At 50.0% G+C, this 25,455-nt stretch overlaps 1 protein-coding gene across 2 annotated transcripts; it reads left to right on the forward strand.

Moving 5' to 3' along the window:
- Nucleotides 1-2,966: 2,966 nt before the first annotated feature.
- Nucleotides 2,967-24,931, forward strand: CSF2RA (colony stimulating factor 2 receptor subunit alpha). Of its 2 annotated transcripts, XM_079910684.1 has the most exons (13): nucleotides 2,967-3,029; nucleotides 9,402-9,509; nucleotides 9,977-10,119; nucleotides 11,130-11,253; nucleotides 14,518-14,647; nucleotides 14,740-14,912; nucleotides 17,173-17,306; nucleotides 17,811-17,840; nucleotides 18,540-18,675; nucleotides 20,456-20,552; nucleotides 22,341-22,422; nucleotides 23,147-23,252; nucleotides 23,646-24,931. In XM_079910684.1, exons 1-12 carry the CDS (start codon nucleotides 2,993-2,995, stop codon nucleotides 23,243-23,245), a joined length of 1,293 nt encoding a protein of 430 aa, XP_079766810.1. In that variant the 5' UTR covers nucleotides 2,967-2,992; the 3' UTR covers nucleotides 23,246-23,252; nucleotides 23,646-24,931. The 2 variants fall into 2 exon arrangements, with proteins under 2 accessions (XP_079766810.1, XP_079766809.1); XM_079910683.1 differs by lacking the exon at nucleotides 23,646-24,931 and having other exon boundaries at nucleotides 23,147-23,407.
- The last annotated feature ends 524 nt before the right edge of the window (nucleotides 24,932-25,455 follow it).

Here is a 25,455-nt window from a genome sequence, read left to right on the forward strand (position 1 = left end):
GTTAAGAAAACAAGCCCGTGTACGAGAGCATCCGAAAGAACAAAGGACATCCGTGTTGACTGTTGAGTCATTTTACCCATAAATAAATAATAACATCAGTTTAACCAAAGAGTGGAAGATCTATACACTGAAACCTGCGAAGCTTTGCTGAAAGGGACGAGAAGACCCAAATAGATAGAAAGATATCCTGTGTTCCATCAGAAGCCTTCATCTTCTTAAGACACTCTGAAATCGTACACGTGGTCTTCAGGTTTAATGCAATCCCTTCAAAAAGTCCAGTTGCCTTTTTTTGCAGAAATGGACCAGCTGATCCTAAAATTCACACAGAAATGCAAGGGATCCAGAAGACGCAAAATATTCTCGAAACAAAGAAGGAGTGAGGGCTCATGCTGCCTCGGCACGAGTGATGGCCGCTGAGTCCCCAGCCTTGGTGGCCTGTCCCCGGGCCCTGGGATGCTTCCAGCCCACCCCATCCTGATGCCCGGAGCAGTACTGAACCGGAGGGCTGGAGCTGTTGGGGACAGTTTAACCTTTCCTCCTCCTTTGTGAGTTCCTGGAAGGCTGGAGTGTGCCCATCCAGGCCCACATTCAGCTCTCAGAATGTGACTTATGACAAAGGTTACACTTACCCTCTAATAAAGGGTAAAATGTATTGTGTCAGAATAAAACAAAACAAAACACCCAAGCCCCAAATAGAGAAAGTGAAAACAAGAACACACAGTGCATTGTGCTAACGTGACAGTCTAATGGTGAGAAGCCCTGTGAAATTGGTGGTCACTAGAGAGGACCCTGGCGTCCACGCCCCCGCCCCACCCTGCATGCTCTCCCCAGCCTGTCCCAGAAGGACCCTTACAAGACACCCAAGACCAGGCAGCATCGCCTTTACTCTCCTTCCCCTTGTCCACACCCTGGTGGGAACTCTGAGCGAATCTGAAAAAGCCAGGGAAGAGCACAGAAGACGAAAAGCAGACCGAGAGAGTGTCCTACAGAGTGAACTAAGAAAGAGAAACACAGATACGTGGAGTCTAGAAAGATGATACGGATGAACTTACTGGCAAAGCAGAAATAGAGACGCAGACGTAGAGAACAGGTGTATGCATACCAAGGGGGAGAGGTGCGTGGTGGGATGAATTGGGAGATTGGGATGGACATCTATACACTACTATGTATAAAATAGATCACTAATGAGAACCTACTGCATAGCGCAGAGAACTCTACTCGGTGCTCTGTGGTGACCTACATGGGAAGGAAATCCAAAAAAGAGGGGATATATGTATACATAGAGCTGATTCACTTTGCTGTACAGTACAAACTAACACAACAGTGTAAAGCAACTATACTCTAATAAAAATTAATTAAAAAAAAAAAAGATGAACACCAGGGGGTCCCGAGAAACATCACGGTGTCGCTTGTCCAGACCTTTAGTTATTCACCTTCTCTTGTGTGTGTCATGCTTGACCAGACATAGCGGCCTGTACGATGGTAAACAGGTAGTGTGCCGGGGTCCCTGAGACCACCCTCAGGTTCTACGATTCACTAGAAGGACCTACGGAAATCAGCAAGACCGTTATATACACAGCTCTGGTTTCATACAGCAAAGGGATACAGACTGAAGTCATCAAAGGCAAAAGATGCAGGGAGCAGGGTCCAGGAGGGACTAGGCGTCTCAGGGTCGGCTCCCTGTGGGCTTGTCTGGACAGGGCTTACTTCTCCCAGCAATGATGCCTGCTGACAGGCATGGGGTATGTGTCAACGGGAAAATTCAGCCAGCATTGGCGTCCAGGCTTTGTACTGGGGTCAGTCACGTAGCACGGAGCGTCCACATGGCTGATGTGAGTTACTCAGCCCCTCCCGAGGTCTGGACACGGCGTGACCCACAGTCCCATCATAACTTACATTGGAGCACAGACCACTGGATGTGACCCAAGACTCTAGGCAAACAAGGCAGGATGTTCCAAGGGTTCCTAGGTGACCTGCCAGGAGCTGGTCAAGGGTCAGACCTTTCTTTGCAGTGGGCAGGGTGTGGACCACGCAGGGCTGCTGAGGTGACCCTTTACTACCCAAGCATGTTCATTCTGCCGCCACTCAAATCCTGTAAGAATCAGGAAGAGGAGTCCTGCCCGGAAGGGAGCTCAGATTTCCAGATCTCTCCCTTGAGGCCGAGCCCTACATCCAGCTCCCTGATGGACGCCTCCCCTTCGGGGCCCATCAGGGAAGCCACTTAAACATGGCAGGACTGAGCCTTCCCCCAGCTCCATCCCCTTTGCCAGTACCTCCTCTTGCCCTAACACTGATCCGTACCAGCATTCCTGCATTTCTGAAGCCCCGGAGCCCCAGTGAGCTTGGGAGACAACATCTGTCCCTCACACCCAGGATGTAGTCCCCATGAAACCCCACACCCACTCTTGTCCACCACCTCATGTGACGGACCCTCCTTGGGGACATCCAGTGCTGCGTTTGTGTCCCCAGCCCCCATGACCCTTCTGTTCAGCCTTGCCCCATCATGAGCTGGAAAGCCACTTCCTACCCACTCTGGCCGGTTTTAAATCCCTGGGATACTCAGGAAAGTTCTGACGAATTGAATTGACCAGAACTGGGTTGGTTGTGAATGTGAGCAAGGGGGTGTTCTCCACCGAAGACATGGAGACCCACCATGGTGTCCACTCTGAGAAGACCTGGTGATCTATCTGGTCCAACTCTTAGGAGGATGACCTTCTCCATGAAAATGGGCAGTGACACGAGAGGCCCACCTGGTAGCTGGTCTGGGCAGCCTCCTGAGCCACTGCTTGGACTTTAAGGAGGGTGACCTTCTCTGTAGCTATGGTGAAGGGGGCAACTCCACCACGAAGGTTTCCCAATTCCTTGTAATGAGAAACACCACAGATGGGGGAGGGGGAAAAAAAAAGGAAGATATTGAGCTGAAATGCTCTTGTCGCGCAATCTGGGCACTTGCTTTCGGACGAGGAAGAGACTTAGTTGTCAGAGCGGCCAGATGTGGGAGCGTCAGGCAGCAGCATGGAGGAACACAGGTTGGCAGGGGCGAGCGTGGTACGGTGGGCTAGTCCGGTCCCCTTGATCCTGGGGTCCTCCAAAGTGTCAAGTCACTAGGGGACCTTTTCCTGCCTCTGTTGCTGCTCCGGGCAGCTGGCATTCCAGGTGGGCGAGAACTTGAGGGTGGGCAGTGAAAACTGCTGGGTGAAGGGCACCCAGGTGAAGATGGTTATTGGTGATGGGTACGTCTCGTAGCACGTGACGCTGCATTGTAAGGTCTGAGTGAGTCCCAGGGACCCAGCCAGCTTGCAGTGAGCGTGTGTGGAGTTCTCTGTACAAGCCTGTGCCTGGGACGTAGCTTGGATTTAGTCCAAAGGCTCGGGTGGGACGCCTTCGTGGAGCTGTGTGTCCTGCAGAGCGGGTGGCCTGCCCAGGTTACAGGTGCTGTTGAAGAGGGTGGCGTTGCATTCTGTGTCTGTGTGTTGCCCGATCAGTGATGCGTGGCACCCCAGAACTACAGCGAGATCAAAATGCCAGCTTGTGCCAGGGTCCCCCGTGGACCCACGCCCCTGCAAGGTGTTTCCTGTGTGCCTCGAATTTGAGAGAGGTTGTTCTGAGACAAGGTCTCAGCACCTTCTTTCCAGCTGACATCTGTGTAAAGCTGAAATCTTTAAAAGAGGAAAGAAAACCCAGCCTGGTGAAAACCAGAAGAAGAGGGAAAGTGGGTACAAAAGGCAAAATAGGGCACGATTCCATTTACAGGAAACAAGCAGACGGGCAACTCCACAGAGACAGACAGTGGGTTCATGGTGTCTGGGGGCTGGGGGCGTGGGCTGGGGAGTGACAGCTCATGCGGACAGGGTCTCCTTCTGGAGGGATGAGAAGGTTCTGGAACCAGATAGAGGTGGTGGGATACACAACATTATGAATGTCCTAAGTGCCGCTGAGCTGTACGTTTTAAAGGGCGAATTTTATACCATGTGAATTTTGCCGCGACTTTAGAAACAATCAAGGCAACAAATAAAGTAAGAGAATGAGATTTCCCTGGGCTTTGGTCTTCCGGCCACTTCTGTGAGGGTACCAGGAGCTGCCTCGTAGGACGGGGGTGAGAACTAAACCAGGCTCTGTCTGCACATGATACGTCATCGCACTGATGATCTCATGCTCTGCGCGAACTGTCCTCTGGAGGTTTCTCGCCATCCTCGGCCAGAGCCGGGAGCTGCAATGGACCGCTGATCTAAAGCAGCAACCTTTGGGTGGATTTCTGTGTCCCTTTGTGGTGTGTGAGAACTTGGCTGTTTTCTTTTAAGTCAAGTTTACAGAAGTTTCTGGTTTTGCCCCATCACAATGAGCAAGAAGCCAAGGAAGGCAGTTTCGGTTCAGAGGAAGCTGAATGGGGAACTGCGCTGTAGGGTGTCGATCAGTCTAAGATAGTGCGTATCCTTGGGTACCCGCTGCGTGTCCACCCCGCTTCCCAAGGCAGGTACGATGCGAGGCACTAAGGGGGAGAAAAGTGCACCCAGGAAGCTGACGGGACAGAGGGCCAGGTGATGGGCGCAGGTGCTGTAACCGCTGAGGACTAAGGTGCTCTGGTCAGTGGCCCTTCCGCGACCCATCCCCCGCCCTGTTAAGTGAGGCTCAGCTCCAACCGCAAGGGCCGTGCACAAATTGCGGATGTGAAAATCAAGGCAAGAGTCGCTGCGGGCGTGCACTGACCCAGGAAGGTCCTCTCTCAGAGCCTCTGGGTGCCCCGGCCCCAGCACAGAGGACCGGGGACAAGACCCAGAGGAAAGCTGGGTGGTCCGGGGTCCCGTTCGCAGGTGGAGGAAGCTGGGTGCTTTCCCATCGTGGGAGAAGGGCAGGAGATGTCAGGCGGGTGGGGCAGTTGGAACAGGTCGGCTCTGTGGTTTTTATTTCCTCTCTGATAGCAAGTGAGGTCCCAGGGGGCGGGGGGGGGGAGTTGGGGGCAGGAATCTGAGGCTGGGTGCTTGTCTCCAGGTGTGCGGTGGCCCAGGTATGCACACCTGAAAAAGGGAGTGGGTGGGGTCCTCCATTGTTGGGACCCAGCCAGGAGGAGATGGTGAAGGTTCAGGGAATCTATTTCCTTTCTCCCTCCTCCCTCCCTTCCTTCCCTCCTCCCTCCCTCCCTCCCTCCCTTCCTCCCTCCCTCCCTTCCTCCCTCCCTTCCTTCCTTCCTTCCTTCTTTCCTTCCTTCCTTCCCGGCTCCAATAGATGAGCCAGTCCAGCCTTCGACAGAGGAGGTGGGAAAGGAGGCGCGTTCATGGAAACAGCGAATTAAACGCAGGAGGTGCTGGCGGCTTCTTAGCAGAGGCAGCTGGGGTGTGAGGAGAGGGTGTCCGGTGCCCGTGGAGCGCCAGCAGGCTCGGGACACTCCTGAACACGTCTCGGGGGCGGGGGGGGCGGGTCCAGGTGATAACGGGCCAGGGGGACTGGGCGTGTGAAGGCAGCTGGGGTGAAGGGGTCTTTGCTGGTGGAGATGGCTCACGGAAGTCGGGAGGTCCCCCTTGTACAATGGATGCCGAAGTCACCAGGGTGACACAGGCCACGGAGGAGCTGGGCCAGCGGTCCGCTGATGGCGGGTCCTGTAGGTCGTCCGAGAGCCTTGGTGGAAGATGGAGGAGCCCCCTTGGTGGGGCTGGAGCCCAGGAGGGAGATACGAGAATGTGGAGAAGGAGGTCCAAGGGGTTGGCGTGCTGGGCATAGTGGGAAGAAAAGCAGAGGCAGGACAGGATTGGATAGAGAAGGAATGAATTAGGGAAATGCCAGGAGGAAGGAAGGAAGGCCAGGAGGGAGGGGGGAGGGAGGGGGGAGGGAGGGAGGGAAGAAAACTTGTGGTCCTTTCTTAGGGCAGCCCCCAGTCAACTAAAACACCAAGAGACAGAGGCTGCGTTTAGACCAATAGACGCCATAAATGCAAGGAAATTACAGAAAATATGATCGTGCACCATAAAATGCAGAGAGAGAGGGCCCTCCAGGAAAGGATGAAGCGTTAAAAGGATGGGATTCTGGGAGCGCAGAGAGGTGAGGCGCGCACTGGCAGAACCTAGCGCCAGAGAAGGAAAGGCCACATTCCAAGTCACAGCAACACCAAAAAATGAATCACCACAACCAAAGATACTGTTGGGGAAACGGTGAGCAGAGTCGCAGATGCCACCCCAGACCCAGCCGGAAGACCAGGTGTCTTCTGTGGGGTGCGGCTTTGTTGGAATAGAGCGTGGTGCTTTTGCAGTGCTATATTTTGGTAATGTTAATTGACTTTGTGTAAGGCAGCTGTAGGTTTACAGAAACCTTAGGTGGAAAGTAAGGGGATTCCTACGTACCCACTTCCCCTACAGAGAGTTCCCGTGACGGACACCATTCATCAGTGTGGCGCATGTCTTACGACTGATGGAGCAAGTTGGACGCAGGATTCTTGACTCAAGTTCATAATTTGCATTAGGGGTCAGTCTTGGTGTTGCACATTTTATGGGTGTGGACAAACGCATGATGACCTGTAGCCATCATGATACATAGTGTCATGCAGAGTAGTTTCATTGCCCTAAAAATCCCCTGTGCTCCACTTCTTCATCCCTCTTCCCCTCTTAACCCCTGGCAACCATTGATGCTTTTGCTGTCTGCATGGTTTTGCTTCGTCCAGACTGTCGTAGAGCTGGAATCATGCACTACAAGCCCTTTTCAGATTGGTTCCTTTACCCAGTCACAGGCACTGAAAGTTCCTCCGTGTCTCTCTGTGTACTGACTGTTCCTATTTTTCTGTTTTGTTCCTAATGACGCTTTTTAATTGTTGCAACACTCAAGTTTTAAAAAATATTTTAAGATCTCAAAAAATGTGTTAATATCATGAAGGAAACCTGAACATGCATTTCTTGTTCCACTCTCCCCAAATCCAGTCTGATTAGTAAGAGAGAGTCAGAGCAATGAGACACAAAGCAAAGGGGCTGTAATTTTCCCCAAAGCATCTTTTTTGTAAAAAAAATAATAATAAATTTATTTATTTATCTTTGGCTGCATTGGGGCTTCGTTGCTGCGCACGGGCTTTCTCTAATTGTCGCGAGCGGGGGCTACTCTTCGTTGCGGTGAGCAGATTTCTCATTGTGGTGGCTTCTCTTGTTGCGGAGCACGGACTCTAGGCGCGCGGGCTTCAGTAGTTGTGGCTCGCGGGCTCTAGAGCGCAGGCTCAGTAGTTGTGGCTCACAGGCTCAGTAGTTGTGGCTCGTGGGCTCTAGAGCGCAGACTCAGTAGTTGTGGCGCACGGGCTTAGTTGCTCTGCGGCGTGTGGGATCTCTCGGACCAGGGCTCGAACCCGCTTCCCCTGCATTGATGGGCAGATTCTTAACCACTGCGCCACCAGGGAAGCCCCCCAAAGCATCTTATAATCACCGTGATGTGGCAGCCATGGATTCATGGGTCACCTGAGCCACGAATTCCAAGTCCTGGTCCCCGTATGGTCGACAGAAAACGTCCCCCAAAACACCCACGTCCTAATCCCTAGAAACTTTGATATGTTACCTTACATGACAGACAGGACTAAGTGAAAAGTATTGAGATGGTGGATTATTCTGGATTATCTGGTTGAGCTCAGTGTCATCACAAGTGTCCTTATAAGAGAGAGGCAGTGCTGTGATGATGAAGAGGCTGGAGTAATGCACTTTGAAGATGGAGGGGGACCATGCACCCAGGAAGGAGGTGGCTTCCGGAAGCTGGAAAAGCCAAGGAAACGCGTTCCCCTGTGGAGTTTTCACAGGGAAGCAGCTCTCTGCCAATTCCTTGATTTTACCCCAAAGGGACCCTGTCAGACTTCTGATCTGCAGCACTGCAAGAGATGAAGGGCGGAGTTTTTAAAATGCCAAGTCTGGGGCTTCCCTGGCGGCGCGGTGGTTAAGAATCCGCCCGCCAATGCAGGGGACGCGGGTTCGAGCCCTGGTCCGGGAAGATCCCACATGCCGCGGAGCAACTAAACGGCCTGTGCGCCACAACTCCTGAAGCCCATGCACCTAGAGCCTGAGCTCCGCCACAAGAGAAGCCACCGCAGTGAGAAACCCCCGTGCACCACAACGAAGAGTAGCCCCCGCTCGCTGCAACTAGAGAAAAGCCCGCGTGCAGCAACAAAGACCCAACACAACCAAAAATAATAAATAAATTAAAATAAATTTATAAAAAAATTAAAAAAGAAAATGCCAAGTTTGTGGGAATTTGTTACAGGAGCACAAGGAAAGTAACACAGTTTTCTTGGGGAGCAGGAAAAGCTCCCTGGTTTCCACGCTCTGTGGGGAACTGTACATCCACGTCAGGCTCAGCCCCTACAAACTCATGACATCTGTCTGATTTTGTGTCTGTCTTTCTGCTCATTTATCAACTTCCCTCATCGGGTGTGAATAACAAAGGGATCAAAGTGTGAAGCAAGCTTGTCAGAGAGAGAGTCTCCTAGCATAAAGATAATATACATAAGTCACAGAATGTCCTTATGTATCAATATTATTTATAAAATTGTTCATATTCATACAAACATGGATTCTTTCTATATATTTCACATTATATTTACAATTTTATATGAAGAGCTCTATTATAAATGAAGAGATAGATTTTATAATTAATACATAGGGGAATTATATAATAATGTATATAAATGGCTTCTATTTTCTTTCCATAGCCCATCCCTGCTATTCTGTTCCCAACGTCAGCAGCTGCTCCAGGGGCTCCCCCTGCTTTCTGCTCTGGAGAAATAATCCACTCAATTTGTAAAATGTGCATCCAGCGCCCTGATGCCCATACGCTGGGGATGCATTTCTGGGGATAGAGAAACAGCTATGGCTGGGGGCTTACAGTCTCTCAGGGCAGAGAGAAAGACACTGCCCAGAGGGATTCCCATCCACAGACTCTGATAACCACGTTGGAGACTCAGGGTTTGGGTTTCCCCAAATGCACTGCATGGAGGGACCCTCGTCCTCAGGCTCTGGAGAAAGGATGCTGAAGGGTCAGGTGGAGGGTCTCCCAAGGGTCTCCCACTGCATGAAGGAGCCCCATCTTGGGCGCGGTACATGGCCTTTCATTGCCTTTGACTTGGGAGTTATCCCCCAGCCTCCCAAGCCCTGCCACCATGTTACAGACCAGGCAGGTGGGCAACTTGCCCAAAGTGATTCAGGCGGTAACAGGGAAGACTGGACGTGGTGCTCAGGCTTGAGGACAGGCTCTTGGTTCTGGGGCCATCTCTGAGGCTTACTGAAGCCTGAGGACCCTCTGTAGCCAACAGTGACCCAGGCTGGCCAGGTCACCATGCTGACCATCACCCTGGAGAGAGTTCTGAGTTTTTTCCCTGGACATCCCGCCAGGGAAACACCCCTGATCTCCATGTCCAGACCCCCATGAAAGCTGATTTTCTCTTCCCCCAGCACTTTCACGTCCCTCGGTCAGCCCCCTGTGCGCCCTGGTGATGGCCGTTCTACTCTCCATGCTGCTGGTACCCTCACTCTTCCTGACCCAGGACCAATGGGATAAACGTATGAATGTGCTTCCCCTCTTCCCGTTGCTCCCATTCCCATGACCCTGGGTTCTGCGGGAAACATCCCAATGCCTGCATCTCATTTCATTTTATCCTCATATGCAACTGTCAACCGGCATCACACCTCCTGTTGTGCTCCCCCTGCTGGTGATGTGAATTCCCCCCCACCCATTCTGCAGACACAGGTGATGGTGGCCGACTCCCTTTACTATGGCAGGATCTGGATAAATAGCCTTTGCTGCTTCCTGTCTTCATTTATTTCCACAGTGGACATCTCCCCTTGCAGAAAGGGCAGGAAGGAGAGGCGGGAAAGGGGTAGGGGGTGATGAGGGTGTGTGAGAGGGGTAGGGGCACAGTGATTCCCAGCCCTGATCTCTGCTCACAAGATGTGAGATGCATTGGTTAAGGGAGAATGGAGACGGGAGAGGAAGAGTAGTTTCTGACTCCTGAGGCTGTATGTTTCAGATCTTCCAACCGTGGAACAGAACTCCAGTCTAAACATGAAGTTTGACCCAAAGACAACAAAATTAACTTGGGACTGCCAGGAAAACGCTACCTACGGGGAATGCGTGTTGATTCACAAGGAGAAGGGACAGATTAAAAAAAAGGTAAGATGGACTGGATGTGCTCGATCACTGTTCTTTGTAGAGCTCTCGTCAAGCAGGACAAATAAAAAACATACGCGTGACACTGGGACACATCACAGACTCATGGTTCGAAGTGCACCAGGAAAGTGCTGCTGTGTCCAAGATGTGTCCAGAGGACTGATTCCCTGAGGGGACCCCATTCCTCTCTCAGGCATCCCCATTCCAATTAGCCTGGGGGCTCCTGGCTGCCTGCAATGGCAGCCTTTTGCTCAGTTGGTCCACCTGCAAGATTTAATCCTGAGAGAGAAATAACATTAGCTCTGCCTGTTCAATGGAAATAAAGTAAACAGACTGACTTGGATACAATGTAAACGTGACACCTGTGAGAGAACGGTGGGTATGAGATAGGACAAGAAAAGTCAATCCCATAAAAGAGGGTGTGAAGTTCCCATACAGTTTAAAGGGATGAGGGCTCTCATATTAAAAGGTGAGCTCTGGGACTTCCCCTGGTGGCACAGCGGTTAAGAATCCGCCTGCCAATGCAGGGGACATGGGTTCGATCCCTGGTCCAGGAAGATCCCACATGCCGCAGAGCAACTAAGCCTGTGCGCCACAACTACTGAGCCTGCGCTCTAGAGCCTGTTCACCACAACTACTGAGCCTGCACGCCACAACTGCTGAAGCCCTCGCTCCTAGGGCCTGTGCTCCACAACAAGAGAAGCCACCGCCATGAGAAGCCCACACACCGCAATGAAGAGTAGCCCCCGCTCGCCGCAACTAGAGAAAGCTTGCACACGGCAACGAAGACCCAATGCGGCCAAACATAAATAAATAAAATAAAATAAAAAGAAAAGGCGAGCTCTATTCTGACCTTATGAAGACTGCTAGTTGGCGTCTTGCCAAAGAAGGTACCTGGGGGAGATGTCACAGAGGGAGGTGGATGTCATCACAGGGTCAGTGTAGGAGCAAACAACCAGGATGTAACGAAAGAAGACTGGTTCTTAATTCACTGACTGGTGACATCTTTTCAGGTCAAAGACAAGGAATGTCAGTGCACCTTTCAGGACTGTTCTCTCCATGGGGGAGTCACGCTCACTGTCGAAGTAAATATCAACCAAAGACGAATTTCAGAAACACTGGTCTACCTGAACCCAGGTAGGGAAAACATGGTGATGATTCTTCTCCTTCCCACATGAGCATCAGGGTACATTCCCCCACTTTTTTCTGCTACATGGAGATAGAATTGACACACAGGAATTGCACATATTTAAGAGGTACATTTGGCGGGTTTTTTGTTTTTTGTTTTTTTATCTTTTTGGCCATGCTGCGCGGCTTGTGGGATCTTAGTTCCCAAACCAGGGATTGAACCTGGGCCCTCAGAAGTGAGAGCGCAGTGGTTAGAGTCCTAACCACTGGACCCCCAGGGAATTCCCACATTTGGTGTTTTGATGTACGTATACTTTGTGAAATGATTACCACAATTGAGCTATTAACGTATCCATCCTGTCAAGTCGTTTTTTGTTTGTTTGTTTGTTTTGTGGTGAAAACCCTGGAGATCTACTCTCTTAGTGACTTTCAAGTGAACAATCCGGTATTTTAACTATAGTCACTATGTTGTGCGTTAGGTCCCTGGAACTTACTCACCTTATAGCTGGATATTTGTACCTTTTGACGAACATCTCCCCATTTCCCCCACCCTCCCTAGCCCCTGGAACCCCCATTCGATTCTGTTTCTATGAGTTTTCGTGAGATTCCACATATAAGTGAATCATATAGTATTTGTCTCTCTCTGTCGGATTTATTTCACTTAGCATAATACCCCCCATGTCCATCCATGTTGTTGCAAATGGCAGAATTTCCTCCCTTTCATGGCTGACTAATATTCCTCCGTGTGTGTGTGTGTGTGTTTGTGTGTGTATCACATCTTCTTTATTCATTCATCTGTCCACACAGACACTTAGTTTATTTCCATATCTTGGCTTCTGTGAATAATTCTGCAGTGAAGATGGGGGTGCAGATATCTCTTCGAGATCCAGATTTTATTTCCATGGAATATACACTCATAAAAAGGATCGCTGGAGGGCTTCCCTGGTGGCGCAGTGGTTGACAGTCCGCCTGCCGATGCAGGGGACGCGGGTTCGTGCCCCGGTCCGGGAAAATCCCACATGCCACGGAGCGGCTGGGCCCGTGAGCCATGGCCGCTGAGCCTGCGCGTCCGGAGCCTGTGCTCCACAACGGGAGAGGCCACAACAGTGAGAGGCCCGCGTACCAAAAAAAAAAAAAAAAAAGGATCGCTGGATCATATGATAGTTCCATTTTTAATTTTGGGGGGAATCGCCACACTGTTTCCCATGGTGGCTGCACCAATTTACATCCCCACCAACAGGGCACGAGGTTTCCCTTTTCTCCACATCCTTGCCAACACTTGTTATTTCTTGTCTTTTTGATGAGAGCCGTTCTGACAGGTGCGAGGTGATACCTCATTGTGGTTTTAATTTGCATTTCCCTGACAATTAGTGATGTTGAGCATCTTTTTAGGTACCTGTTGGACATTTGGATGTCTTCTTTGGAAAAACGTCTATTCAGATCCTTTGACTGTTTTTAATCTGATTATTTGTTTTTAAAAATTTGTTTTTTGCTCTTGGGTTGCTTGAACTCTTTTTATATTTTGGATATTAACTCCTTATCAGATACATATGGTTTGCAAATATTTTCTCCCATTCCATAGGTTGGCTTTCCGCTGTGTTGATTGTTTCCTTTGCTGTGCAGAAGTGTTTAGTTTGATCCAATTCTAGTTTTCTACTTTTGTTTTTGTTGCCTGTGCTTTTGGTGTTAAATCCAAAGAATCCTCGCTGGGACCAATGTCAAGATGTTCCTTCCCTGTGCTTTCTTCTAGGACTTTTACAGTTTCAGGTCTTATATTTAAGTCTTTAATCCATTTTGACTTGATTTCTGTATGTGGTGTGGGATAAGGACCCAATTTCATTCTTCTGCATGTGGATATGCAGTTGTCCCATCATCATTTAGTAAAGACACTAATCCTTTCTCCCTGGTATGTTCTTGGCAGGTTTATCAAATATCAGTACACCATAAGTGTGGGAATTTATTTCTGGGCTCTCTACTCTGTTTCAGTTATCTCACGTCTACTTTTATGCCATCATAGTACAGTTTTACTTACTGTAGCTTTGTAATATATCTTGGGATCAGGCAACATGAAGCTTCCAGCTTTGTTCTTCTTGCTCAAGATGGTTTTCGCTATTTGGAGTCTTGTGGTTCCATACGAATTTTAGGACTGTTTTTTCTTTTTCTTTAAAGAATGTCATTGGGGTTTTGATAGGGGTCACATTGATCTATAGATCACTTTGGGTAGTATGGACATTTTAACACTATTAATTCTTTCAGTCCATTAACACAAGGTGTCTTTCCATTTATCTGTGTCTTTTTTCATTTCCCTCATCAATGTCTTGCAACATTGAACTTACAAGCCTTTCACCTCCTTGGTTAAGTGTATTCCTAGGTACTTTACTCTTTTTGTTGCTATTGTAAATGAGATTTTTTTTTCTTAATTTCTGTTTCAGCTATGTCATTGTTACTGTGTGGAAATGCCACTGATTTGTGTATGTTGATTTTGTATCCTGCAACTTTACTAAATGTATTAGTTTCAATATTTTTTTTTGTTTAGTCTTAAGGTTTTCTACGTATATGATCATATCATCTGCAAACAGAGATCATCTTACTTCTTCCTTTCTGATTTGAATAACTTTATTTCTTTTTCCTGTCTAATTGCTCTGGCTAGGACTTCAGGTACTATGTTAATAGGAGTGGTGAGAGTGGGCATCCTTGTCTTGTACAGGACCTTAGAGGAAACGCTTTCAGTTTTTCTCCATTGAGTATGACATTAGCTGTGGGATTTTCATATTTGCCCTTCATTGTGCTGAAGTAAATCCTTTTTATACCTATTTTGTTGAGAGTTTTTATCCTGAATGGATGTTGAATTTTGTCAAACACTTTTTCTGCATCTATTGAGATGATTATGTAGTTTATCTCTTTCACTCTGTTAATGTGGTGCATCACGTTGATTGATTTGCATATGTTGAATCATTCTTACATTCAAGGGATAAATTTGACTTTTAACATGCTGTTGGATGTGGTTTGCTAACATTTTGTTGGAGATTTTTACATCTATGCTTATTAGGGATATTGGCCTGTAATTTTCTTTTCTTGTGTCTTTGTCTGGCTTTGGTATCAGAGTGATGAGTGATGCTGACCTCAGAAAATGAGTTTAGAAGTGTTCCCTCTTCTCTTTTTGGGAAGAGTTTGAGAAGAATTGGTATTGATTCTTCTTTGAACCATGAAGCCATCCGGTCCATCCCCCTTTAAACTCCATGTACAAATTATTTTGTTTCTGTCTCTTCCCAGGTGGGGAGGGCACAGCTGCCCAAAACTTCTCCTGTCTTATCTACAATGCGGATTTCATGAACTGCACCTGGGCCAAGGGCCAAGCAGCGCCCAACGACGTTCAATATTTTTTGTATATAAGAGACTCAAAGTAAGTGTTGACCTCATGTAGACAACCCTGAGAAATACAGTGAAGAACGAAATATGCCTTGATTGTTCTCTGAACACTTTGGAATCTTACAGGAAAAAAATCGAAAGAGAATGTCCTCACTACCTAAAAGACTCGGGAACCCACGTGGGATGTCACCTCCAAGACCTCTCGGGATTAACTTCGTACAGTTACTTCCTGGTTAACGGTACCAGCCAAGAAGCAGGAATCCAGTTCTTCGATTCGGTTTTGCTGTTAAAAGAAATAGGTGAGAGCAACCACCTGTGATTTAACCACTGCCTAGTAGGTCCGACAGAATTTGCATTGAAATCTGTGTAAGTTTCCTGGAGATGCTGTAACAAATGACCACAAACTGGGAGGCTTAAAACAATGGAAATGTATTCTCTTGCAGTTCTGGAGGTCAGAAATCCAAAATCAAGGCATTGGCAGGGTTGGTTCCTTCTGGACTGTCTGAAAGAACTTCTGCTCCCATGCCTCTTTCCTAGCTTCTGGTGATGGCCAGGAGTCCTTGGCTTATGGATGCATCATTTCAATCTCTGTCCACATGTCCATCTTCCTGGTATATCACAAATCTCCCTTCCTTCCTTTTATACAGACACCAGTCATTGGATTTAGAGCTCATCTTATCCAGAATGACCTCATCTCAAGATCCTTAATTACTCAGTCAAACATGTCCACAAATTAGAGAGACAGCCACCCGAGAAGAGCAGGCATGGTAGCTCCACACCCTTTGCCCATGCCTTGCCCTATGCATCTCTTCTGTCTGGCTGCTCCTGAGTTATGTCCTTTTATTGTAAAATAGTGATCTAGTGAGTAAAATGTTTCCTGAGTTCTGTGAGCTTCTCTTGCAAATGAATCAAACCCACGGAGGAGGTCAGGGGAATCTTTGATCTATAGCAGGTGAGTTGGAAGCCCAGGTGATGACCCGGACTTGGGATTGACATTTGAAGTGGGAGGACTGAGCCCTTCACCTGTGGAATCTGACGCCACCTCCAGGTAGATAGTGTCAGAATTGAGTTGAATTGTAGGACACCCAGCTGGTGTCAGAGAATTGCTTGGTGGTGTTGGGGGTCGGAGGGAAGTCCCACACATTAGAACTGGGTGCAGAATCCTAAGTCCCGATCACAACGATAGGCCAGAGGAGTCATATCCCTTACTTTTTTCTGAGCTGGGAAATCCAGTGTAAGTATCCTAGGGATAGAGCATCTCATCTCTAAATTTAAAGACGATCAGATCTACTCAATGTGGAAGTGGAGTCCTTGAGATTCACAGTCACGAGAGAAGCTTCACACAGCCAAGCTGTCCAAACAGACCTTCAAAGATTCCAACAACAGAATTGAGTCTCAGCTTTTAGAATGGAACAGATGCCCTCAAAATGCAGTCAGGTACAGAACTCCCATCCTGTTGATTGCTGGCACGCACCGTCATGGGGTCACTGTTTGGGTATCTGTTCAACGATGAAGGACACTGAAGTTCCTTGACCTTTTCAAACATGCATCAACTCCCCCATTTGGAAACCATGACTTTGCTAGCTCCATGTGGACCCAATTCCTCCAAGCCCCCATCTTTCCCTCCTTCCCTCCCTTTGGGTAACCTGCTACAAGGACAAGTGTACACCCAGTTGAATCTACCCAGATGCCACCTCCTCTTTCTCTCCTTAGAATGTGACAGTCCAAGCCCCTCTGCCCACCCTGGGCCACTGTGAATTTACTTCTTCTTCTTCTTCTTCTTTTTTGCCAGCTCTTTCTCTTCTTTCTAGCGCTCTGCTCCAGGCTGGTCTCTTGAAGTTACTCCCGTATGCCAAACAATGTCTTCTCTTGAACGCCAGCCCCTCTTTCTACCTGCAGGCTCCCTGATCCCATAGGATAGTCCAGGCCTCTTAAGGCTAAAGTCATTTCAAACCGGGCTCTCTCCTGCCCTCCAAACCCATCACCACCTACCTCCCCAGGTCTTCTTTTTCTAAAAATTTTATTTATTTTTGGCTGCGTTGGGTCTTCGTTGCTGCGCGCGGGCTTTCTCTAGTTGCGAGGGCTACTCTTTGTTATGGCGCACGGGCTTCTCATTGTGGTGGCTTCTCTTGTTGTGGAGCACGGGCTCTAGGCGCGCGGGCTTCAGTAGTTGTGGTGCATGGGCTTCAGCAGTTGTGGCTCACAGGCTCTAGAGCACAGGCTCAGTAATTGTGGCTCACTGGCTTAGTTGCTCTGCGGCATGTGGGATCTTCCCAGAACAGGGCTCGAACCCGTGTCCCCTGCATCAGCAGGTGGATTCTTAACCACTGCGCCACCAGGAAAGTCTCCCCAGGTCTTGTTGAACCGCAACTTCCTCCCTTCTGCACATGGCGGCCTGATGATTGATATCTTCCCCAAGAGACAACACTCAGACCCACCCCTGCCTCCCGGTGACCTTGGTGAGGCACCATCAATGTTGCAAAGGCAGAACTGGGTCTCCTCTCTGTGGTCCAGGGGAAGCATTCTGGATTAGAGGTGTCTGCTGGGTTCTCATTACAGAGCAATACAACCCACCCAACAATATCACTGTGCACTGCAATGAATCACACTGCTTCATCCGGTGGGAAAAGCCCAGGACCCGAAAAACATTGTCCATCAGGGAGTTCCAGTACCAGCTGGACATCCAGAGACAGGTGAGTGGACACTGCTCCAAGCAGGGCACCACACCTCAAGAAGCTTGGCAGCCACCCGCATGACCCACCATGAGAACCTGGGGCACATGAGGTGGGCTCAGAATGGGTGAACATCTGGGAAAATTCAGGGTCTGCTCCAAGCCCACCTGGACCCAGTGTAGACAAGGAGGAACCCTCTCCCTATGTCCACCTGGACCCAGTGCAGACAAGGAGGAACCTATGCTCCAAGCCCACCTGAATTCTTATTAGGATCCATAACCAGCTGAGGTTCTAGAAGGAGCCATGAACAGGGGCACCCTCCCTCCTGTGGGCATGTTCTATCCTTCTATCTGGGGGCCACTGAAGGTTAGGGGGGACAGTAGGAGCTCAACCCTTTGTTGGACCCTGACTGTTTTGGTTTTTCCTGACTGCGCTCAAAGGGGGAGATTGGATGAGACCCATGAAAAACCTTCAAAATGGAGAGAAATAAACATTCTATTTTGGTCTGGATTTTTTTTTTTCTAGAGTAATACCGGAAGCAGTGGAAATCAACTGGTGAGTTACAACTCTGACCCAAAATATCACCCTTGTAGCTTAAGCGTACGATGTTGGGCAATGGACACATGCCAACTGCAAACTTCGTCCAGCGGTGGCCAGGATGGGGACGGGTTAAAAACCAGAGGATGGAGGTTTCCTAGAGTACCGTCCAGTCAGTGATATAGGGGCACCCCCCCAGTAGGCCCCTGGATGGGGTCTCCCTCTTCTATCCATGTTGGTCAAGGAAATATTCCTTGGAGTGTCAAGGGGATGATGTCTTCTTCCAAAATTCCTCTCGAGGTTGATCATCAAAGTAATTTTTGTTGATCTTTTCTAAGTTTCACCACCACTCTGACCTCAGTATCCTCCTCTGTCCGATGAGGAAGTCGAACTTGGTCCTCTTAACATCATTTACAGGGGCATTATCCATCCATGGGTGGGTTCATACCCACTGTAGCTCTTGAATCATTTCTGCATCTATACTTATGATCGTAGCAACTCCAGGAGTGGTTACTCGGAAAATGGCAGAATCACTCATTGTCATTATTCCCTTAAGCATTCCTCCCAAGTTCTCAGGACGTAAAATACCACATTCATGCCCAGATTGGGAGAGTGTGGCTTTGAATCTTTCACTTCAGTTGGGCAACTGAAAAGACACCCGCATTCTGTTTCTCAACACAGGCAACAACTCTGTCTAACTTTCTGTTTTCTCCAAAGATTGTGGTGTCTGGTGACTCGGGGAATAAATACAGCTTTCCGAGACCGGGGTTCAGAGCCAAACATACTGTGAAGATCAGGACGGCAGATGCCCGGAAAGCGCACTGGGGTCCCTGGAGTCAGCCAACTGAGTTTGGTACGTGTCCCGAGATCATCACCAGACAGATCCTGGCATCCTGAATTCATCTCTGAGCCATTCTGGGAGGGGTTCCTGTCCACCGGCCCCCGCAACACTGTTCCCCTGGCAACAGCAAGGGCTCGTGAGAGGGACCCTTTAAGAATAACTAAGAGCCTTCCTAAGCCTCCGCCCCACCAGGAAATGACCCATCCCTCCTGGTCACACCAAACAGCCGTCACGGTCCACCTCTGATCGGGATACAGCTCACATCCAAACTGGCTCTGTTTCTTTCTAATCGGGGGAGGGCTAACCTGACAGATTTTGGTTTTTTGTTTTTTTTTTTTTGCGGTACGCGGGCCTCTTACTGTTGGGGCCCCTCCCGTTGTGGAGCACAGGCTCCGGACACGAAGGCTCAGTGGCCATGGCTCACGGGCCCAGCCGCTCCGCGGCATGTGAGATCTTCCCGGACCGGGGCACGAACCCGCGTCCCCTGCCTCGGCAGGCGGACTCTCAACCACTGCGCCACCAGGGAAGCCCTAGCCTGACAGATTTTACTACCTTCCTCCTTCTAACTTTGATCAGCTGGCAAGAATATAATGGTTTGGCCCTAAAGCCCATCTGATACTTCAGAGTCTACCTTCCCTTCCATCCAGTCTCAAACACCTTCAGTGTTTTAGCAAGCACAGTATGCATACGTTTTTTTTTGTGGTTGTTTTTTTCTGATCCAAGATCAATGCCTTTGATACCTGCCGGTGTCGAATTTATGAAATGAAATAAGGATTCAGCGATATTTCATAAGCTGGAAGCGACAGCTGAGTACCGTAAGGAGTTGATTTGCCGTGTTGCATTTGTCAGCGGGTTCTTAGCCGTGACACCAAAAGCAGGACTGATGAAAGAAACAAATTGGTAAAGCGGACTTCATCAAAAATGAAAACGCTTGTGCATCAAAGGACACGCTCGAGACAGTGAAAAGACAACCCATGAAAGGGAGGAAATATTTCAAATCATTTGATAAGGGCCAAGCCTCCAGAGCATATAAAGTATTCCGAGACGCCAAGAACAAAAACACTGACAACCCACTTTACAAATGGGTTTAAAATATGCCCCCCCCCCACCAAAAAAATAAGAATAGACAAAAAGAATAGACTTTTCCCGGAACAGAGTTCTAAACAGACTTGGCTGACATCCGTGTGGCTTTTTCTGGTTTCATTTCCCCGCCGGAATACGCACTTTTGACAATTAACGTATCGCTTAAAATAAACAACGACAGCTTTGTGTAATAGGTCACATTTTATCTGTTCCTACTGAAAAATCTCACAATGGCGGCCCCTCCATCAGGTTATGAGGATCCTGGTAGAATTGGGATTTCTCATTGGCTTGTTAAATACTCACTGACAAAATGTGCCTTATTAGAAAAATAATGTGCTGTAAAGAGCACTTATCCTAAATGACACGCGAAATTAGAGCTTAAGAAGAGATGGGACGCCATTTTGTTTAAAACCGTATGCCTGGAAATGTGTATTCATCCTTTTTTGGTCCGTTTCTAAATTGAATTCTCGGTCTTTGGGTTGCTGTGTCTTAAAATCGCTTTATGTGTTTTGGACGTGATCCCGGGGTCGTGTTGTCTCACGAATATCTTTTTGTGAAAGTTGCAGGACTGGGTCCTTTCCTTAGATGTCCGTCCTGCTCTGGGCATGTTTCCTCCTCCGTGAGCTAGTGAGGACATAAGCTGGCTGAGTGGCGATCGCTCATGCCCCGGCCCCTGGCGTACTTGGCGTGTTCCCCTCTCTCTCCCCAGGCTCTGCGGAACCAGAATCCAGCCTGGTGCACGTCTACCTGCTGGTGGTCCTGGGGACCTTCGTCTGTGGCCTGACCATCAGCTGCCTTTTCAAAAGGTAACCTCAGGTCGTCCTAGGTGGGCATCCCCGTGGTCAGCGGAGGGGGCCGGTGTTTATTCCAAAGGCAGCCCCGATCAGCTGGCAAAAAAGAGAGGGCAGCCTGCAAACATCCCAGGCAGTCCTAGCAGCCAATTGGCGTGTGGGTTTTCTGGAGGAAAACTTGTCTGGAAAAAGGGAAGGAAGTTGGAGAGATGGAAAAACACACAGGAGAGAAACAGCTCTGAGGCTGCGTCCGTCAGTGGCAGGAGACCAACAAGGGTCTTTCCTGCCCCCAGACTCCTGCCGGGCGCCCCTCACAGCCCTGCTGTGCTCAGAGCTCTGCCTGCCCTCAGCCCCTTGGAGCTTCTGGAGTTCCCAGAAGGTCTCTCCTCCTCTGATTTTCATTTCCCCCAGCACAAGTCATTCAGCCCCGGCTCCCAGACCACTGCAGTCAGCCTGTCCATGGGCACCTCCGCAGTCATCTTTCCTGTTGTGTGACCCAGGCATCACACAGGGTCTGTGGCCACCGGGCAAACGCTTTGCAATGAACACGCAGACTAAACCTGCATGCGTACGGCATGACGCCCTCTGCAAATCATGGAGAGATTTTGCACCTGAGACCCTCCTGCAGGATGTGGGGATGCTGTGGGCGTCCACCTGCGGCCCCTGTCCTGATGCCCCTGTCCTGGTTGGGCGTCCTGTGCTAAATGTCCCCCGGGACCAGGCGAGACACTGGTCTGCCCTGGGAAAGCAACTGTGAGGGACACTGGACCTGGGAGCAAAGAGGCGTTTGGGCAGCCCGGCCACTGGCTGTGGTGACAGGGACAGATCTCGTGCCTTACACAGAAGACTTATCTTAAAGAAAAGATGTGTGAGTTTCTTGTAGCTGCCGGAACCAGCGACCACAAGCCAGAGGCTTAAAGCCACAGGCATCCATCCTCCCCCATCCTGGAGAGCACACCTCTGAGGTCAAGGTGTCTCAGGGTCACGTTCACTCCAGAGGCTCCAGGGGAGGGTCCTTCCCACCTCTTCCAGCTTCTGGGGGCTCCAGGCGTCCCTGGGCTCGTGGCCGCCTCCCTCTCGTCTCTGCCTCTGTCTTCCCGGGGCTTCTCCTCTGTGTCTGGGTCTCTCCTCTTCTGTCTCTTAGAAGGGCCCTGTCATTGGGTTTAGGTCCACCCTCATCCAGGGGGACCTCATCTCAGACCGTTCACTACATCACATCTGCAAAGACCCCGTTTCCACATAAACTCCCGCTCCCAGGTTTCAGGGGTCAGGAGGTGAATATAACTTTGGAGGCAACCTTTCAACTCAGTACAACCTCTCCTGACGATGTCACAGGATTGGAGGTACCATTCGTGTGGTGAGAAAGAAAACGCCCCTGTGAACATGCAGCGGACTGGGGTGCTGCGGGACCGTGGAATATGCTGGTTGAGAGAGAGCACTGAAAAGGCATGACAAAGGTGGCCCAATCTGGAACCGTGGGCTTCAAGGTTGGATAAGGCTCCTGGTCTTTAAACACAAGAGACCCCAGACTCCTCCAAGCTGCCGGAGACTGGACATGTCCCTCATTCCCATCCCTGTGTCCAAGGGAGTGAGTGAAGGTTCTAGAAAGACCCTCAGAGAGTCTGTCATTTCCTCCATGGTCTAAGCCTGGAGTTGGTCCTTCTGTGATTCTTAAAGGAAATTGTTCTGAAGAAATGAGCCTGCGTGGCGTGTTTGCACGTGACATGACAACATGTCCCCTTTGGGCGCAAGAAGGAAAGTGGGCGTCTAGGTCTTTTTTTCACACGTTTCTTGTCTCACCAGGTTCCTAGGGATGAACAGGTTATTCCCGCCAATTCCACGGATCAAAGATAAATTGAGCGATAGCCATCAAATTGACCACCAGGTACATATGGGGGGGGGGTAAGCCAGGATGGAGAAGAGGGGACAATGACCCCAGAATCTCAACTGTGTCCACCCAAAGGGGTCCACAGGGTGTGGCTGCCATCCCGTGTCCTGCTCCCTGGCCTTCTTCAGGGGTCAGGGACTGGAGTTTTACCTGCGAGCTGTGTCTGGGGAAATGGGGTGCGGGGAGAAGGAGAGAAGGAAGACGGGGAGGGAGAAAGAGAGAGGTAGAGACAGAGTGAAAGGGGTCTGACCAGATCTCCGGGAGCGGACAGCTCCCAGAGAGGATGAAAAAGGACAAGGGACAAGGGAGACCCCCCCCTACGCGACACCCCCCTTGGGTGCACCCATCACATCTGCCTCTCCGTGCGGCGGGGGTACGTCTACCTACTCCGCTGTCTGGCATCATATCCCCCAGCTGTCAGCTTGCTCACCTCCATTCTTGAGCTGGGCAGCTCTCCTCTCAGGAGCACCGACCCACACCCTTTCCGGGTCCCTGGGACCTCCAGGGGCCCGCCCACCCTAGGGGGCCAGCATGAGACACGTCCCGCTACCCCTGAGCTCCGGGTGGCCCTAGCATATGTGGTACCCTAGGCTCAGATGTCCCTCCCACAAACTCGTCTGCCAGCTACAAGATCTGACGCAGAGAGCCGTCTCGGATTTCTAGCTAAACCCCCCATGGCCACTGCTCGCGGGGCTCCTGACACCCCCATCCTTCTCCCCAGCAGATCCTTTGGGAGAAATTTGCACATGACGCGGGAAAAGGTGACAAGGAAGAGGTCTTAGCCGTGGAAGAAGTCACAGAAGCCCCAGCGAATGCGTGAACTCCAGGTGTCTGCATCCCCGGCACTTTCTGGAAGTCGTTGGTTTTTTTACAATTTCTTTTAATGTTTTTTCAATGTTTTGCTTAATTGTTGTGAATGTAGCTTTTTTAAATTGTTTTGAGCATTTTTCTACCTTTCTGTTCTGTTTTGTTTTGGTTTTTTACTCTGAAAACTAATGTGATGTTTTGCAAAGATGCTTTGTAGTTGGAGGGATGTTTCGAGGCCCGTGGACCCTGACCACGTAATGCGCCTTCCAGCTGCTCCAGGGAAACACCACCCCTTCCTTACAGGGAGGGGTCGGAGCTGCTGCTGGCCGCTGGGGCTGGGATGAGGGTCTGTGCCGCCGCCCGCTTCCACTGGCAGAAAATTGACATCCTCCTTCTTTCTCTACTGGCTGCAGTTCAGAAAGGAATGACTTTCCAGTGGCTGCTGTAACAGGACCACAATTGCCGAGTCGACACAGCGGACGCCTACTCATTATAGCTTGTAAGCCCTCCTGCCTGCTTCTTACAGGGACGCTTGTGGGTTATGTCACACCCACCTGGTAATCCAGGACCGTGTCCCCATCTCGAGATCGACATCCGGGACCTAATCACACCTGTAAAGTCCCTTCTGTCAGAAGGCAACATTTTTATAGGGTCCAGGTATTAGGATGTGGACCTCTTTGGGGACATTTTTCTGTCCACCCCACGGAGCCCAAGGAGGGAAGCTTGGTTGAGCGGCTGTGATGGGCGAGCTCAGAGCCGCCCTCACTCCTCCGAGTTCGCACCTGGCCCACTGGGCTCTGTGCCCCCTCCACATACCTGCCCTGTGCATCCCTCCCACCTGACTTGGATCCTAAGTCAAAACCAGCTGAGTTACATGCTTTATCGTAAGCCAGCAAAGTCTTTGTTTTCAATTCCCGTCTTTGCCTGAGTCCCGTGAGCAGTTTTAGCAAATTATCAACCCTGAGGAGGCGGGTCATGGGAAGCCCTGATTTATAGCCAGTCGTTCCGAAGTCCGGGCTGCCCAGGGCTCCCACCTGGGGGTCTGAAGGGAGTGAGGTCTGGAGTCTTGGGGAGCCGGTTGTAGGTGCTGGAAGATGGCCCAGCAGACCGCACACACCCGCATGAAAGGCAGAGCAGCTGAGCATTGTACTGCATGGATGTCACATCTCAAGAGAAATGAGTTATTTATGTCTGTGAGTCTGTTTCTGCTTTGTATATAAATTCATTTATTTTTTAGATTCCAAAGTGATGATTACCAAAGGAGAAAGGAAGTGGGGGGGGGGATAAATCAGGAGTTTGGGATTAAGAGGTACAAACTACTATACAAAAAATCGATAAGCGACAACGATTTACTTTGTAACACAGGGAACAATATTCAATATCTTGTAATAACTTGGAGTGGAAAATAATCTGAAAAAATATATATATATTTAACTGAATCACTTTGTCGTACACCTGAAACCAACACAACATTGTAAATCAACTAGACTGCCATAGAAAATAAAAATTAAAAAAGAAACTAAGGTCATTCTAATGGAAAAAAACGAGTTCTTGGACTGATGCCCCAGGCACTCAGGACCTAATGCCCCTGTGTCCTCTGTGGCCCCAGTGGTGACCGGCTGCAGCGTCCCAGCCCATCATCTCCCCGACGCTCAGGCTGCAGGTGCCCGCCCGTCTCTGCCACCCGGGAGGCCCGGCCTGGACCCTCCCGGTGACTGTGGTTTGCACAATGGTGCCCCTGTGCTCACACGAGGGGGCAGCGGCTGCAGAGGCAGACTTTCAGGAACTTTCAGGCCACAGCATTGGCCAACAGGATGTGTGAGGCTGGCACAGCTGGGGTGGTGGGATTGGTCCCAGTGACACCAGCCGTCTCCCCGGCATCCTCTCCCCGTGGGAGGGCAAAGGGTGAGCATGTGCTTCCTGGGGACCCCTCTCGGGGCAGCTGTGTAGTTGCCTAAGTTGCGTCCTTAAATAGACAGTTGAGGCACTAGGTCAGCAAAGACTGACCGCGCACAGATTCACGCCCCGGGCTCTGTCCTAGGATCACGGGGTACCAAGGGGCCCTGGAAGGCGGAGACAGAAGAAAAGTCCCGCCCCAATGGAGCTCTCCTCCTGCTGAGGCAGCCGACCATTGGACAGCAGGGAAGGACGTGGACGGCGTGTGAGTGACGTGATCCGGGGGCAGAGGACTCGGAAGCACCTCGTAGTTGAGGGTGAGCTCTC

This window comes from Stenella coeruleoalba (genome assembly GCF_951394435.1).
Source record: "Stenella coeruleoalba genome assembly, chromosome: X".
In the NCBI taxonomy this organism is placed as follows: Eukaryota; Metazoa; Chordata; class Mammalia; order Artiodactyla; family Delphinidae; genus Stenella; species Stenella coeruleoalba.

Coding starts and splice junctions, on each gene's coding strand:
- CSF2RA (XM_079910684.1), top strand. CDS start 2,993: ATGTGGGAGCGTCAGGCAGCAGCATGGAGGAACACAG. Junction 14,648..14,739: donor TTGTATATAAGAGACTCAAA/GTAAGTGTTGAC, acceptor GGAATCTTACAG/GAAAAAAATCGAAAGAGAAT. Junction 14,913..17,172: donor TTTGCTGTTAAAAGAAATAG/GTGAGAGCAACC, acceptor TTCTCATTACAG/AGCAATACAACCCACCCAAC.